General features: G+C 32.6%; 2 protein-coding genes across 4 annotated transcripts in view; one reads left to right on the plus strand and one right to left on the minus strand.

Moving 5' to 3' along the window:
- The window catches only part of LOC143068226 (AP-4 complex subunit mu-1-like), a 32,928-nt gene extending 18,009 nt beyond the window's left edge, over positions 1 to 14,919 (minus strand). Inside the window, exons 1-3 of one of the 2 annotated variants that reach the window (XM_076242120.1) lie at positions 14,755 to 14,919; positions 7,960 to 8,042; positions 5,742 to 5,848 (exon numbers count right to left, since the gene is read on the minus strand). In XM_076242120.1, coding sequence (XP_076098235.1) covers positions 5,742 to 5,848; positions 7,960 to 8,042; positions 14,755 to 14,815 — 251 coding nt within the window. In that variant the 5' untranslated portion in view covers positions 14,816 to 14,919. Of the gene's footprint in view, positions 1 to 5,741; positions 5,849 to 7,959; positions 8,043 to 8,742; positions 8,891 to 14,754 lie in introns of those variants that run through there. The other variant, XM_076242119.1, reaches the window with a different exon arrangement.
- Positions 14,798 to 16,698, plus strand: part of LOC143068225 (RAC serine/threonine-protein kinase-like) — a 49,900-nt gene continuing 47,999 nt past the window's right edge. For both annotated transcript variants that reach the window (XM_076242118.1, XM_076242117.1), the window contains exon 1: positions 14,798 to 14,949. The gene's annotated coding sequence lies outside the window, so the exon portion shown is untranslated. The remainder of the gene's footprint in view (positions 14,950 to 16,698) is intronic.

The raw sequence follows: 16,698 nt of genomic DNA on the forward strand, positions 1-16,698 counted from the left end.
GCCAAGTTTGGTTAAATTTGGCCCAGTAGTTTCAGAGGAGAAGATTTTTCTAAAAGATTACTAAGATTTACGAACTAGAGGCTCTAAAGAGCCTGTGTCGCTCACCTTGGTCTATGTGCATATTAAACAAAGGACACAAATGGATTCATGACAAAATTGTATTTTGGTGATGGTGATGTGTTTGAAGTTCTTACTTTACTGAACGATTTTGCTTCTTACAATTATATCTATAATGAACTTTGCCCATTAGTAACAGAGAACTATATTTGGTAAAAATTTACATATATTTACCAAATTAATGAAAATTGTTAAAAATTGACTATAAAGGGCAATAACTCCTTAAGGGGTCAATTGACCATTTAGGTCATGTTGACTTATTTGTAGATCTTACTTTGCTGAACATTATTGCTGTTTACAGTTTATCGCTATCTATAATAGTATTCAAGATAACCAAAAACGGCAAAATTTCTTTAAAAATTACCAATTGGAGGGCAGCAACCCAACAACCAGTTGTCCAATTCATCTGAAAAATTCAGGGCAGATAGATATTGACTTGATTAACAATTTAACTTCTTGTCAGATTTGCTCTAGATGCTTTGAATTCATAGTTATAAGCCAAAAACTGCATTTTACCCCTATGTTCTATTTTTAGCCGTGGGGCCATCTTGGTTGAATGGTCAGGTCATCGGACACTTTTTTCAAACTAGATACCCCAAAGATGATTGTGGCCTAGTAGTTTCAGTGGAGATTTTGTAAAAGATTACTTAGATTTATGAAAAATGGTTAAAGATTGACTATAAAGGGCAATAACTCCTAAAGGGGTCAACTGACCATTTTGGTCATGCTGACTTATTTGTAGATCTTACTTTGCTGAACATTATTGCTGTTTACAATTTATCTCTATCTATAATAATATTCAAGATAATAACCAAAAACAGCAAAATTTCCTCAAAATTACCAATTCAGGGGCAGCAACCCAACAACCGATTGACTGATTCATCTGAAAATTTCAGGGCAGATAGATCTTGACCTGATAAACATTTTTATCCCAGTCAGATTTCCTCAAAATGCTTTGGTTTTTGAGTTATAAGCCAAAAACTGCATTTTACCCCTATGTTCTATTTTTAGCGGTGGCGGCCATCTTGGTTGGTTGACCAGGTCACGCCACACATTTTTTAAACTAGATACCCCAAAGATGATTGTGGCCAAGTTTGGATTAATTTGGCCCAGTAGTTTCAGAGGAGAAGATTTTTGTAAAAGATTAATTTAATTTATGAAAAATGGTTAAAATTGACTATAAAGGGCAATAACTCCTAAACGGGTCAACTGACCATTTTGGTCATGTTGACTTATTTGTAGATCTTACTTTGCTGAACATTATTGCTGTTTACAGTTTATCTCTATCTATAATAATATTCAAGATAATAACCAAAAACAGCAAAATTTCCTCAAAATTACCAATTCAGGGGCAGCAACCCAACAACCGATTGACTGATTCATCTGAAAATTTCAGGGCAGATAGATCTTGACCTGATAAACATTTTTATCCCGTCAGATTTCCTCAAAATGCTTTGGTTTTTGAGTTATAAGCCAAAAACTGCATTTACCCCTTTGTTCTATTTTTAGCCGTGGCGGCCATCTTGGTTGGTTGACCAGGTCACGCCACACATTTTTTAAACTAGATACCCCAAAGATGATTGTGGCCAAGTTTGGATTAATTTGGCCCAGTAGTTTCAGAGGAGAAGATTTTTGTAAAAGATTACTTTAATTAACGAAAAATGGTTAAAAATTGACTATAAAGGGCAATAACTCCTAAACGGGTCAACTGACCATTTTGGTCATGTTGACTTATTTGTAGATCTTACTTTGCTGAACATTATTGCTGTTTACAGTTTATCTCTATCTATAATAATATTCAAGATAATAACCAAAAACAGCAAAATTTCCTCAAAATTACCAATTCAGGGGCAGCAACCCAACAACCGATTGACCGATTCATCTGAAAATTTCAGGGCAGATAGATCTTGACCTGATAAACATTTTTACCCCATGTCAGATTTGCTCTAAATGCTTTGGTTTTTGAGTTATAAGCCAAAAACTGCATTTTACCCCTATGTTCTATTTTTAGCCGTGGCGGCCATCTTGGTTGGTTGACCAGGTCACGCCACACATTTTTTAAACTAGATACCCCAATGATGATTGTGGCCAAGTTTGGTTTGATTTGGCCCAGTAGTTTCAGAGGAGAAGATTTTTGTAAAAGTTAACGACGACGGACGACGACGACGACGGACGACGGACGACGGACGACGGACGACGGACGCCAAGTGATGAGAAAAGCTCACTTGGCCCTTCGGGCCAGGTGAGCTAAAAATGGTTAAAAATTGACTATAAAGGGCAATAACTCCTAAAGTGGTCAACTGACCATTTTGGTCATGTTGACTTATTTGTAGATCTTACTTTGCTGAACATTATTGCTGTTTACAGTTTATCTCTATCTATAATAATATTCAAGATAATAACCAAAAACAGCAAAATTTCCTTAAAATTACCATTTCAGGGGCAGCAACCCAACAACGAAATGTCCGATTCATCTGAAAATTTGAGGGCAGATAGATCTTGACCTGATGAACAATATTACCCGTGTCAGATTTGCTCTAAATGCTTTGGTTTTTGAGTTATAAGCCAAAAACTGCATTTTACCCATATGTTCTATTTTTAGCCATGGCGTCCATCTTGGTTGGTTGGCCTGGTCACCGGACACATTTTTAAAACTAGATACCCCAATGATGATTGTGGCCAAGTTTGGTTAAATTTGGCCCAGTAGTTTCAGAGGAGAAGATTTTTGTAAAAGTTAATGCAGGACGACGACGGACGACGGACGACGACGGACGCCGTACGACGCCGGACGCTGGACGCCAAGTGATGAGAAAAGCTCACTTGGCCTTTCGGCCAGGTGAGCTAAAAATAACGGGTGCACATATCAACCAATCAGGATTCGCCATACTCTTAATTCTGAATACCATGTTATGCTCATAAAATGGCTGCGCCCATAAAATCTAATGGTGTATTGTAACCTACAGGTTTCATTGTTTCATTGTTGATGTTCTAACATTTTCATTATAGCACTAAATGTTCCAGGAAAAAAGGACTGTAAAAATGAACAAGAGGCTCTCAAGAGCCTGAATTGCTCACCTGGTAAGCAATGCCTTATTGAACATATTGAACCATGCCAGGCAAACATGTACAGCTAACAATTCTTCAATATTACAAATATATATGACTTACTGTTTATAAATAAAGAAAATGAGTTTATTTTTATTACATTATAGTTACAATAAAAGAATTTTAACAATAAAATTGTTATTGTTACATTATTAAATTGTTATTCTTTCGAATTTCTTCATTCATGATTTGGATTTATTCCACTGCTGAGAAGGGGCAAGGGGCTCCAATAACAGCAAAACAGTTAAATGATTTCATTAATAACAGTTAGGCATGGACCATTTAACTTGTAGGGGGACATGGTTTTTTTTCTGGTCAGAATATTTTCTATTTTTTGGAAGTAGCACAACAAATTATTTTTTTTGCAAATTGCAAATTGAAAATTTCAGGACAGGTAGACCTTGACCTAATAAATATTTTAACTTCTAGTCTTATTTGCTCTAAATGCTGGAGTTTTTTAGATATAAGCCAAAAACTGCATTTTACCCTGTGTTCTATTTTTAGCCATGACGGCCATGTTTTTAGACAAAATAGAAAATAAAACACAAACTTTATTTTATACACCCTACTGATCATTCAGTTGAAGTTTGGTTGAATTTGGTTCAGTAGTTTTAGAGGAGAAGATTTTTTAAAGTTAGCAAATATGATGAACAAATTGTGAAAAAATTGTCATTAAAGGACAATAACCCCTTAAGGGGTCAATTGACAATTTTGGTCATATTTAACTTATTTGTAGATCTTACTTTGCTGATCATTTTTGCTGTTTACAGTTTATCTTTATCTATAATGATATTCAAGATAATGACCAAAAACTGCAAAATTTCCTTAAAATTACCAATTAAGTGGCAGCAACCCAACAATGGTTTGTTTGATTCGTCTGAAAATTTCAGGGCTGATAGATCTTGACCTAATGAACATTTGTACCCCATGTCAGATTTGCTCTAAATGCTTTCGTTTTTGAGATATAAGCCAAAAACTGCATTTGACCCCTATGTTCTATTTAAAGTAAGGGCGGCCATGTTTTTTGACGGATCAAAAATCGAAGCACACACTTTGTGCAGGATAATCTAAGGAACTATCATGCTAAGTTTCATCCAAATCCATTCAGTAGTTTCAGAGGAGAAGATTTTTTAAAGTTAGCAAATATGATGAACAAATTGTGAAAAATTGTCATTAAAGGACATTTACCCCTTAAGGGGTCAATTGACAATTTTGGTCATATTAACCTATTTGTAGATCTTACTTTGCTGATCATTTTTGCTGTTTACAGTTTATCTTCATCTATAATAATATTCAAGATAATGACCAAAAACTGCAAAATTTCCTTAAAATTACCAATTAAGTGGCAGCAACCCAACAATGGTTTGTTTGATTCATCTGAAAATTTCTGGGCTGATAGATCTTGACCTAATGAACATTTTTACCCCATGTCAGATTTGCTCTAAATGCTTCCGTTTTTGAGATATAAGCCAAAAACTGCATTTGACCCCTATGTTCTATTTAAAGTAAGGGCGGCCATGTTTTTTGATGGATCAAAAATCGAAGCACACACTTTGTGCAGGATAATCTAAGGAACTATAATGCTAAGTTTCATCCAAATCCATTCAGTAGTTTCAGAGGAGAAGATTTTTTAAAGTTAGCAAATATGATGAACAAATTGTGAAAAATTGTCATTAAAGGACATTTACCCCTTAAGGGGTCAATTGACAATTTTGGTCATATTAACCTATTTGTAGATCTTACTTTGCTGATCATTTTTGCTGTTTACAGTTTATCTTCATCTATAATAATATTCAAGATAATGACCAAAAACTGCAAAATTTCCTTAAAATTACCAATTAAGTGGCAGCAACCCAACAATGGTTTGTTTGATTCATCTGAAAATTTCTGGGCTGATAGATCTTGACCTAATGAACATTTTTACCCCATGTCAGATTTGCTCTAAATGCTTCCGTTTTTGAGATATAAGCCAAAAACTGCATTTGACCCCTATGTTCTATTTAAAGTAAGGGCGGCCATGTTTTTTGATGGATCAAAAATCGAAGCACACACTTTGTGCAGGATAATCTAAGGAACTATAATGCTAAGTTTCATCCAAATCCATTCAGTAGTTTCAGAGGAGAAGATTTTTTAAAGTTAGCAAATATGATGAACAAATTGTGAAAAATTGTCATTAAAGGACATTTACCCCTTAAGGGGTCAATTGACAATTTTGGTCATATTAACCTATTTGTAGATCTTACTTTGCTGATCATTTTTGCTGTTTACAGTTTATCTTCATCTATAATAATATTCAAGATAATGACCAAAAACTGCAAGGGTGTGTCAGAAGGCAGGCCTGCTCCCCTTATGAAAGCTACATGTATGGTTAATGCATTGACTTTTTACATGTCCCAATCCAAACATTGCATAGTTAGGCATAGTTTGGCAGGCCAACCCCCTCCCATGATTTTTAATTCTGGATCCTCATCTGATAACCATGATAACTCTCATTAAAAATAAAATCAGAATAAACTGACCTGCATAAGATTTCAATAACCATAATAGGTGATATTTCGTGTCCAGAGGTAGCAACAAAATACAGCCCTCCTCTTTTTATGTTGAAAAAGTAAGTTTCCTTTAATTTCTGAAAATAGACAAATGGTTTTTCCATTATATTCAGAACATCTCAATTAAAAAAAAACAACAAAAAAAAAAACAAGTGGTATGTACATCAATAATATAATTGCATTATCTTTTCTTTATTTCAATTTAAATGTGGTACATATAATTACTGATCAATGCATGATGAACGTGAATAGTGATTAATAATATTGTAGTTTGTCTTTGGTATATGTCATAGGTGTTCTTTTATGTAAAAGTTTTTAAAGTGAAATTTTATTGAGAAAATATATTATTTTAGAAAATATGAAATTATGAAATAATTGTTTGACAAATTTTTATATTATAATAAATAATAACAGTTATTCATGAGTGTAGTCTCGTCGGTGTTATCCAGATAGGAGTGCTTCCAAAGCCAACCAGGCTCAGCTACTCAGGAGAAACCCGTACTCAAAAGACAGCTCAACACAACTGTAACTGTTTCAAGCCAGACAACATTAACTTGGAATATTTCGAACATTTTGGACTTTAACTCAAACTGTGAATGGATTGATGAAATTAGTGACTTTATTATTTGGAACATTTGAACTCTATTTATTTGTAAATTGTTTTGGCATCATTATCATCATTTAGATCTGTTATTATACAAAACTGTTACAACGTGCTGCTTGCTTTATAGTTTTGCCTGCAATCGCTCAAGTCTTGCGAAAGACTGACCTCTTGTACCTTGGGCTGTGCATGTTCGATAGTCCCCCTTAAACTCGATTTGCATTGGCTCTTGGTGACATTTAATTATGAAACACTCAGTAATGCTTTAAAATAAGGATAAGTCATCAAGTCTTCACTTGCATATAAATTGAAAGAATTTGTTTAACCCACATAAAAATAAGAAGATGTGGTATGGTTGCCAAAAGGAAAACTCTCCACCAAAGACCAAATGACAAAAAGGTTAACAACTACTCATGCCTGGAAACATCATATTAACAAATTATTCTTCCCAGATCAAATCTAAAGATAGCAGAATGGCCAACAAATTTTTAGAAAAGATTTCTATTTCTTTTGCAATAAAAGAATTGATCCAAGATTGACTGGTTCAATTGTTGTAACATTTTTTAAACTGCTTAATGTAACATGTTTTTCAATTGATATAAATGTCCTGCTTCCATGTAAGCCTGTATAATATTTTTTACATAATAAAACAAAAACCACTACTTTCTTTGTTTTTAAACTTCACAAGATTTTTCCTTCAATACATTTTCTAATCAGCTTCAAATATTTTCAGTCCTTTTCTAAATCAGCAATCTTAAGCTTTTTTGCATATCAATAGTCTTTTCTAAGAAACAATTGCCTAAATAAAGCCAAACAAAACTTCCTTTAATTGAAATTCAGAATTTTTTTTCCTATTATATTTTCAATTCAGTGGTAGTCCTCAATTTTATCTTCGGGGAATTTGATGCTGATGGTAGATATTTGAAACCAGATCACCTTAATCAATGAGCAAAACCAATAACTAATTTATATTGAATAAAGCTAAAACAAGTGAAACTGTGAGCTACTGCTCACTGATGATACCCCCGCCGCAAGTGGATAATATTAATAGTGTAAAAATATGCAAGTGTTCGGTAAACAGGAAGTTGTCAAGTGATGAATCTGAAAACGCATCACACGGTATAGCTGACTTAGATAAACCCTGAAACCAAATTTCAGAAATCCTTGTATTGTAGTTCCTGAGAAAAATGTGACGAAAGTTTCATGGGACGGACTGACTGACGGACTGATGGACGGACTGACGGACGGACTGACAGACAGAGGTAAAACAGTATACCCCCCTTTTTTTAAAGCGGGGGTATAAAAATGCCCTAGTATGACAAAATATAATATATATATCAAATGTACTCAATCATTTCGATATATATAGATGGCAGAATTACTACAGAACACTGCCCAGATTAATTTGTGCATCTCCTGTTTTCATTTTATTTTTATCTGATTATATTTTTCTTCACAAAACATGGACTTCACCATACAATGATTTATTAATGCTGCCATATTTGTAATTGAAAAAGCTACATTTTCACAGCCATAATTATAATACACAATGTAATAAACTTATTAAATTTGATATAAAATACTTACAAAATGTGGTAATATATTTGTTCCAGGTTCCTTCAATGTTTGTAAGAAAACATCCTTGGTTTTTACGTCTGTATCTAATCTGACTGCAATTTTAAGGAAAGTACAGGTGTTTGTTTCTTAATCAAAGCACTTAAGATGCTTAAAATTATTTGATCAAATATATATAGTAGATTGATCATGCTGATGATTGCAATCCACCAGAACAGAATTTGTAAATTTATTTGTTAAATAGATATCTTCTTATTAAAGTTATTATCATGATTATTATAATAATAATAATCAGTACTGTAAAACTCTATGGTGTGTTTTCATTGTTATAATGGTAGCCCATACAGCCGACATTCTAGTTTGTTTTAAAACATCAAAAGCTTGGTTTTGAATAATCGCAGATCAGTTTAGTCTTCATTCAGTTTCACTATTTATCTAGTAAACATATGACTTCTGACATTTAGTTCACCAAAAAATATAGTGTTTGAATGTTCTTTTTAAGGGACAATATTTAAAAGGAAATGCATTTCGCCCTTTGTGTTTTGTCTCATCAGTATTTGCAGAATTGTTATGACACTAATATCTGGGATGTACTGCATACCTCTTTTCAATATTGTAAGTGAGGATTTCCTCAGATTATTTTCTTTTTCAGGGATTTTATGTATTAATATCATAATTATAATTGCCAGAAACTTTCAGACAACTTTTACAATTTTGTAACACCCTTAGATGCTAGCACTGACATAAACTCATTTATCTTAAAACATGAGGCTCTAAAGGGCCTGAATCTCTCACCTTGGTCTATGTCCATATCAAACATTAAAGGACAATGTCTAAAATTGTAGATGAGAATGTACTTCATGACAGCTATTATTGTTGATCTGGTATTTGTATTTCTGATCTTTTAGTACGTTTAGTTTCTCTCTATCTTCTTTAGTTTTTGCTCAAAATACAAAAGAGGGTAAAAGAAATCATCATTAAAGGGCAATCACTCCTATGAAAAGCAACGGATTCTAACTATATCGGCAAAAATATGACTTTTCAGTTTTTAATAGATTTTGCCTTGATTATCATTTTTGTGATTTCAGTCTTTTTCATCTACTAGTCTGGACACTAAATATCATAACTTGTCCGAATCCATATTTACTAGTCTGGTGCATCGGACTAGTGGCCAACAATGGAGACTGTGATTTATAGTGTTAATTAATCTATTTAAGGAATGACTGTAATATTTTTTCTGTCTATGAAGAAATAACATAAAAAATTTGGTGCACACTAAATAACGCGTGTTAACATGGTTAAGCGAATTATTTAACAGTGTGCACCACATTTTTTATGTTATTTCGAATAGACAGAAAAAATATTACAGTCATTTCTTATAACTTAATTCTAAATTCCTTTTTAAACCGTAGAAAACCATGCAAAAACGTTGATGACGTCACGGTCACATGACTAAATTATGCCTATGGGGATGATAACAAAATAACGTCAGCCAATCAAAAGACGTGTTACATCAAAAATTAAATTATTATAATTTAAATCATATAATCCATAAAGGAAAAAAAATGTTTCTCTCTTAATATCATAGTTTTATAATAATAGGCAAAATTGAAAAAAATTGGTCAATAATTCCTTTATATAATTAGTCTTACAGTTTTGACATGTATGGACAATTGCTAGAGCTCATAATTAATATATTTTTTCTCCTTTCAGATTTTCTCTATATATAACAGTTCAAAATATAATAAAAAAAACTTGTATTTAACCCCTATGCCCTTTTTTTAGCCATGTTGGTTGGTAGGCATGGCATCAGACTCATTTTCTAAACTATAGACCTGTATGATGATTGTGGCCAAGTTTGGTTAAATTTAATTTTTTGTCTCAGTAGTTTCAGAGGAAAAGATTTTTGTAAAAGAAACATTTTTTTTTTAAATTGACTATACAGGGCAATAACTCCTTGAGGGGTCAAGTGACTTGATTTGCATAAAATATCCTTACTTTAATGAAATATTAACTGTACCTTAAATAGACCAGTTAGACATTTGGAATTTTTTTTGTCAGTTATTGCGAAACCCAAAAGGCGTCATTATAGAGGAAAGAGTTAACCATTTTGGTCATCATGGTCATATTGCCTTACTTGTAAATCTTACTATGCTAAACATTATTGCTTGTGCATAGTTTATCTCTTTCTTTAATAATATTAAAAACTTAACCAAAAACTGAAAAAAATCCTGAAAAATTACCAATTCAGGGACAGCAACCCAACTACAGGTTGTCTGATTTGTCTTAAAGTTTCAAGGCTGGTAGCTCTTAACCGGATGTACATATTATCACCAGTCATATTTGCTCTAAATGCCACAGTGTTTCATAAATATTAGCCAAAATCATTTACTCTAGGGCTATGTTTTTTTTTTACTCGTCAGCCATGTTGGTTGGTAGGTTGGTATAACTACTGATCGTGTTTATTATAGAAATATTCCTAGGAACAACTACTTCCAGTTGCAGGTTCAAATATTATAGATTTTTGGTCCAAATTACCTCAACTTTAGACTGCTGTACTTAGATGAGTTTCACTCCAGGTCAAGAAATAGGCCAAAAAAACATTAAAATAGACACTTTTTGAACCTGATGACTTACTTTGGTGCTAAAAGGGGAGGGCCGGGCCAGGCCCCATGAATCCATCACTGTTGCTTTTTTGGTCTGTCTTGTTTAATTTGGTATATTTTGATATGTCTGTTTTTATGATGTGAGGCTTGCCTTTATGAATCACACTGAGACAGAGCAACGATTTGTATAGTCCTAATAATTATGACGTCTTGAAGGACTCCGCATTATTGCATTATTATAATTTTATGCTTTGACGCCTTAATTTCAAGACGTAACAATTATTGGACTAGGATTTGTATTTGTATAGTAAGACTTAGGTTGGTCCCCTCCGTAAAACATTCAGTATGCCTTCGGAATATACAATAATTTCAATAACGGCCGGGAAACAGATTAAGTAAGACTTATCCTTGGACTATCATGGGTTTTTTCGTACTATCAAGAATGCATTGTGACGTCACAATTTCCATTGAACAAGCATGCATATGACGTACGAAAACATATTAATCTGACCATGCTATATAAATCTTTGACAGAGCCACATTTTTTTTTACCTATATAACGTAACAGTAACCAAATTGCACCGAGTACCCAAATTGCCTCTATTTAGCAAAAAAAGCAGCGGACATTTTACAAGATTTCTTCGAGACTACACAATTTATATTTTTATGATTTGATACTATGCACATCTTTCATTATAGGTAAAATATTTAGATATGCACAAAACCTTCACAGTATTTATCAATAGATAAAGTGTTTACTAAAAAAGCAAAATGTACTGAAACATCACCATGCGACGTCATCATGGTCATCAAATGTCATCTTTTTAAAATGATCAAATACAATATTATGTTACAAGTATCCATTTTAAAAAAAATGAGGAGTAAGTATAGACTAATATCCAATTGTTCAAAATATTTGAAGAAATTAATCAAGCTCTGTTATTAGACTTTTGACGATGCGATTTTAAGCATGGATGCAATTTGGGTAGTCCTCATTTCAAAATCATTGACATTGGTTTGGAGGTCAGTTAAGCAGAGTTCGCAAAATCTTTTTTTCCCTGGTGGTCCTTGAAGAAAATCTACTGGTCTTCACTCATAATTCTATTGAAAAATACTAAAATTGTGTCAGTCCTATGCAAAATTTTGGTGGTAAAATCATGAGGACCGCCACTTTTCGCGAACTCTGGTTAAGACCAATTTTTCTATGATTCCATATGGATTAAAAATCAAATTGGTATACCTATACAATAAAGAAGGATACGGCTACAAAATAAACCCAGATTGGATATTTGTGTCTTTATCATAAAAAAACGTAGGTGAAAAAACTGTCAAAAAAGGTGTAATTAATAGGTACCGTCATGTTATGTATAAGGTTTTATGTATACTCCTACATGTATATATCTCTATATGTAATGTCTAAAAATAGCAACAATCAACATTCAATATATGTAAGCGTGGATCAGTTTGTGATAATAAAATACAGTTACTGAATAAAATTTGTATAAATGTCTAAGAATATAACTTAAACACGCTAATTAATACATTAAAAAGTTCTATTCGATTTTAAATAGAAATATGCAATATTTCGCTAAACAAATTAGCTTCATCAGGCATGTGCATCTCTCAAGATTTCTAATACAACTTTTTAATGTATTAATTAGCGTGTTTAAGTTATATTCTTAGACATTTATATATTTCTCTCTCTCTCTCTCTATATATATATATATGGACCATAATTTGGTATTCGGCCTTTGGTTTCTTTTTGTATCCCTTTTTATAAGTTCTAAAACTTTAACTTTTATTCTGTGGGTTGTGTTGGTGTTAGAATAGTATTAATGGAACAATTGAGTTTTTCAAGAAAAAAATAATACATTTTGATTCACCGTTTACGTGACAGGAAACCACACAGGAAACCAATCTTTATTTTCTTTATTTTGCACAATATATTTCAAAAGACATAAATGAACACCATTACTAGTGTTACTTGCTTCATGTTAATATTTAAAATCTATTTTCAATGTTAAATTAAAGTTTTTTTTAAACGTGACAGGAAACCATAAGAAACCGAAAGCATTTTTTTAGTTTTATTTTATTGCAAAATCTGCTTAAAATAATCTGAACAGTATACTTTTTCTTAAAATCCATCTTAAATGTAACAGTATTATAAAACTCCTAAATGTGTGCTTGTTTTGAAAACAATTAGTACAATTTATTCAGAAATTTCCATATTTTCTTCATTGATACAGGATACCATAATCGTTGTATCTTGATGTTTTAGCCAAAAAAATGTATTTATATTTGGTTTTGAAATTCCAGTTATATACCATGTATACAATTTATTCCAAATCATTGGCAATGTAAAATTCTTTAAATCCAGTAAAGAAAAAAACTTTTAATTTGTAATTAAAATCTTTAAAATAGGCACCATGTGATATTTGTGACCTGTACACCATCTACATGGTTTCCACATTTTAACCTACTTTAGTGGGCTAAAATCAATAAAGTACTTCCTTTCAAGTCATGCATGGTAAAAGTTTACTTCTCCTTGGACAAGTTTATTGCGTTTCTGAAAAGTGTTTGCAGAACATGAATAAAAAAAAATAATTAAAAATTGTGACAAAGATACCAACTTTGTACATTCCAAGTGTAACGGTATATTAACATGTATTTTTTATTAAATTATCTGTATTCACCTAAAATATCCAGTAATATTTACTGCTGAAGCAAAATCAATCCAACGAGCATCGGCACAATGATAAGAGACGTAATGTCGATTGAATTTTCCAAGGACCCTTTACGTTGTTATCTGGAAACGAAGTGTGTTGTAACGTCTGTCAAATCTGAAATCGATTTTGTCAAGTCATTGGGCATTTATTTTCACACAAGATCGTATGTAACATTATGCACATAGGAAAAATAATAGACCCCCGGCGCAATCTCTTTGAAAATTGTATTTTCCTTTTTTAAACAAGACGAAACAAGTCTACAGATTATGTTTGCTTACATCCCGTTGGAAACAAAAACAATGTTTAGACCTAGTATTTCATATATCCGGCCGTAAGGGCGTGATCACATGTTAGTCACATGTTTCATGTATGACCGGAAATGATTAGAACTTAACGACAAAAACAATTTTAATAAAAAAAAAAGGAAATAACTGGACTTCTGTTTCGTGTGAAATGTAACGCATAACGATAACGTCATTTTCTAACTTAATTATTACGAAGAACAAAACTAGAATGTAAATCATCTCTGATTTACCTGTTTGAACATCGCGCGAGAGTTCATATTTGCATATTGTTATAAAGAATTCTATTACAACAAAGCAGATTACATCATCTTAAATTTGCGTTACGAAATTGGAAACCAAAGTAACGCTAGTGTTCTTACACCTGCTACAGAAATACTTATAGTTCTCTGCATTTTCTTCTGACTATTCTTATTGGTCGATGTTCTTTATTATTTGAAAGCAAAAGTTACGAATTTGCCGGTGACGATTATCTATAAATCAGTCAGCGTTATGCACTTCGGAAGCGAAAAGTAACGCGAGAAACGACACAAAAATACGGTCGTATAATCTTTGAAATTTGTTAATTTCAATTTTTTTTCTAGGGAAGAGTAGCATACACTTGTATGTTGATAAAAATAAAGGCATCTTTAGATGTAGTTACAACTTTTCTTACAGTAATACACATTTTTATCACTTTTCTATCGTTATAGGAAACGAGCCCAATAGCAAATTATGGTCCATATATATATAATAATACATGAAAACTGTTGTTTTTTATTTGTGTTTGTAACTATGTATACTGTATTGTTTATTATATATAATGATATTATATTATGCTCCTTGTGAGCCCATTTTATGGAAATAAAGCATCTTCTTTTGTATCTAATGACAGTACGGTGTGACAGTAATTTAAATTCCTGTACTGTAGTCTACTATATATCTACAAACTTTATTATTTTTTAATTTTCGGATCATTCCCAGAGACATACAGCTCAAAAGTTTTTTGTGATGTACATAAATCATAAATGCATTTATTATTTTTACTTGGTGTTCCTTATTGGAAGGAGATACAGAGACACAAATTATGGAGAAGCTTATAGAAGATTTATGGAAATCTAAGTTTGATCAGTTTTGTACTTCAATCTGACCCCTGTTCTTTTATGCAATTATTCAATAGCAAATTTAGGATACAGGATTTATATATCAGAACAGATTCCGTGCCTGAAACAATGAATATTTCACTGAAATGCATTACAGTTATGAATCCTACAAATGGCTAGCAGACACCTGTCATCCGGGCATATCTTTAATTCCCGTGTCAAGCGAGAAGAAACGAGACAACATTACTGATGTGAAATGCTGGAACTCTTTGCATTTTCTTGAAAGGTAATACTGAACATTTGCTATTCATATCCACGATAATATTTTACATTTTTTTACAGATTCAGGGACCCCTTCAACTGACACAAAGTGAAGTCATCTTCAGGCACTTGTTGATCTCCAGAAATAACTTCAAGAAAAAAGGGGGAGGGGTGTTAAAATTGCTCAGTGACATGTTGACAGGTCTGGTGTGATGGTCCTGTGAAGAGGGTGACAACGCAATACATTTTTGCGTATTAAGAATTCAGTCCTTATTTATACTCACAACCTAAAAATCTTAAAAAAACAAATCAGTCCAGCAGAAATTTATCTTTGCAGGAGGAACTTGCTGCTCATATATCATAATAAATAATCATAGAAAATTCTACTTGTTCAGAAACATATTAATAATCAGAGTAAACACTCTGCCTGTCATGCTTTTTTTATATTAAATTGGGCATGGATTTTCCATCCCCTAAGAGTGACTGGGGAATAGAAGAGTGATCACTTTGTCTTCTTCCGACCATGGCTAGCAGTAGAACTCTTGCCAAAGTGAGGCATCTCTTTGGGTTAGTGTGATGTGCAAGCTGTGTATGATGTACAAGTTTGTAGCCATGTCCGGTCAGAATAGGGATGTTAAATCTGATGCCAAGTGTGAAGAGAGTGGCTGTGCCACACTTACTGCATGTTAAGAACCCTTGCAACAACTCTTTGAGGGGTCCATTGGTAGCCTGTTGCAAGGCTAAATTTCTGTGTCTATCCATAAAACCCTCATTTTCCAATGGCAGTCAATTTTCTTCCTAACCTTGAACCTGAATGGCCTCTATTACAAGACCTACTTATTGTATTTATTGTTAACTTGTTTTTGTCTTGATCATGCATGATATATTTGTCACTGGACGTTAAGCAACCAACAATTAATCAATCTTGGTCCGTATTTTGGCCCCTTTTCCAAAGAAAAATATGCTGTTTTTTCCCAATTTTCTGCTCTAAAATTCCGAATTGTAGAAAGACATTGTAGCAAGATTTTTTTGATGTACTATCATGGTTTTTTGTTTTACAAATCTCTTGAATCTTGTTTGCAGTTCATGCAGTTATTCTTTTTCAAAATGCAGGATTTTGCTCCTAATTTTTGTTTAAAGTTCTTGGGGGGGATGTCCCCAAACCCCCTAGCAAGTTGCACACGACATCCGCATGTGTGCCCTCCTTATAAACTGTTCAGCATAAACCTTATAGGTCAAAGTATGGCCTTCAATATGGAGCCTTCAATGGGTCATACTGAACAGCAAGCTATGAAAGGACACCAAATGACTTGTGTTAATTTTATAGTAACTATATATACTTGTTAAAAGGAATTACCCTCTGTTATGTATTGAAAAAAAAAATGAGTCATAATGAAAAAGGATAACCAATGAACCAAAAAACTTTTTAAAGGAACATTTTTTTAATCATTAGGAAATTTTTCAGTAGTTCATGTAGTTTTTAAATCCATGTTCCTGTACATGCACTTTAGTCTCCTACGTGAATACATTTCTATCTCGTGAAAAAAATGTTTTGGATTAAAGTATACATGTATATACATGTATACATTGTACCACATAAATATGTATGTTTTTGGTGGACTGCTTTTTCACCGAATTATGATCCTTGGACTTGCATTGTAGACAGTATTAATATGAAAATTATACATCATATAAACCAAACGTTTTTATAATGCCTGCTGATCTGTAGCTTTATTTTTGTACATATATAATTTATTGTACCAAATTTTTCATG

This window comes from Mytilus galloprovincialis, chromosome 3 (assembly GCF_965363235.1).
Source record: "Mytilus galloprovincialis chromosome 3, xbMytGall1.hap1.1, whole genome shotgun sequence".
In the NCBI taxonomy this organism is placed as follows: domain Eukaryota; kingdom Metazoa; phylum Mollusca; class Bivalvia; order Mytilida; family Mytilidae; genus Mytilus; species Mytilus galloprovincialis.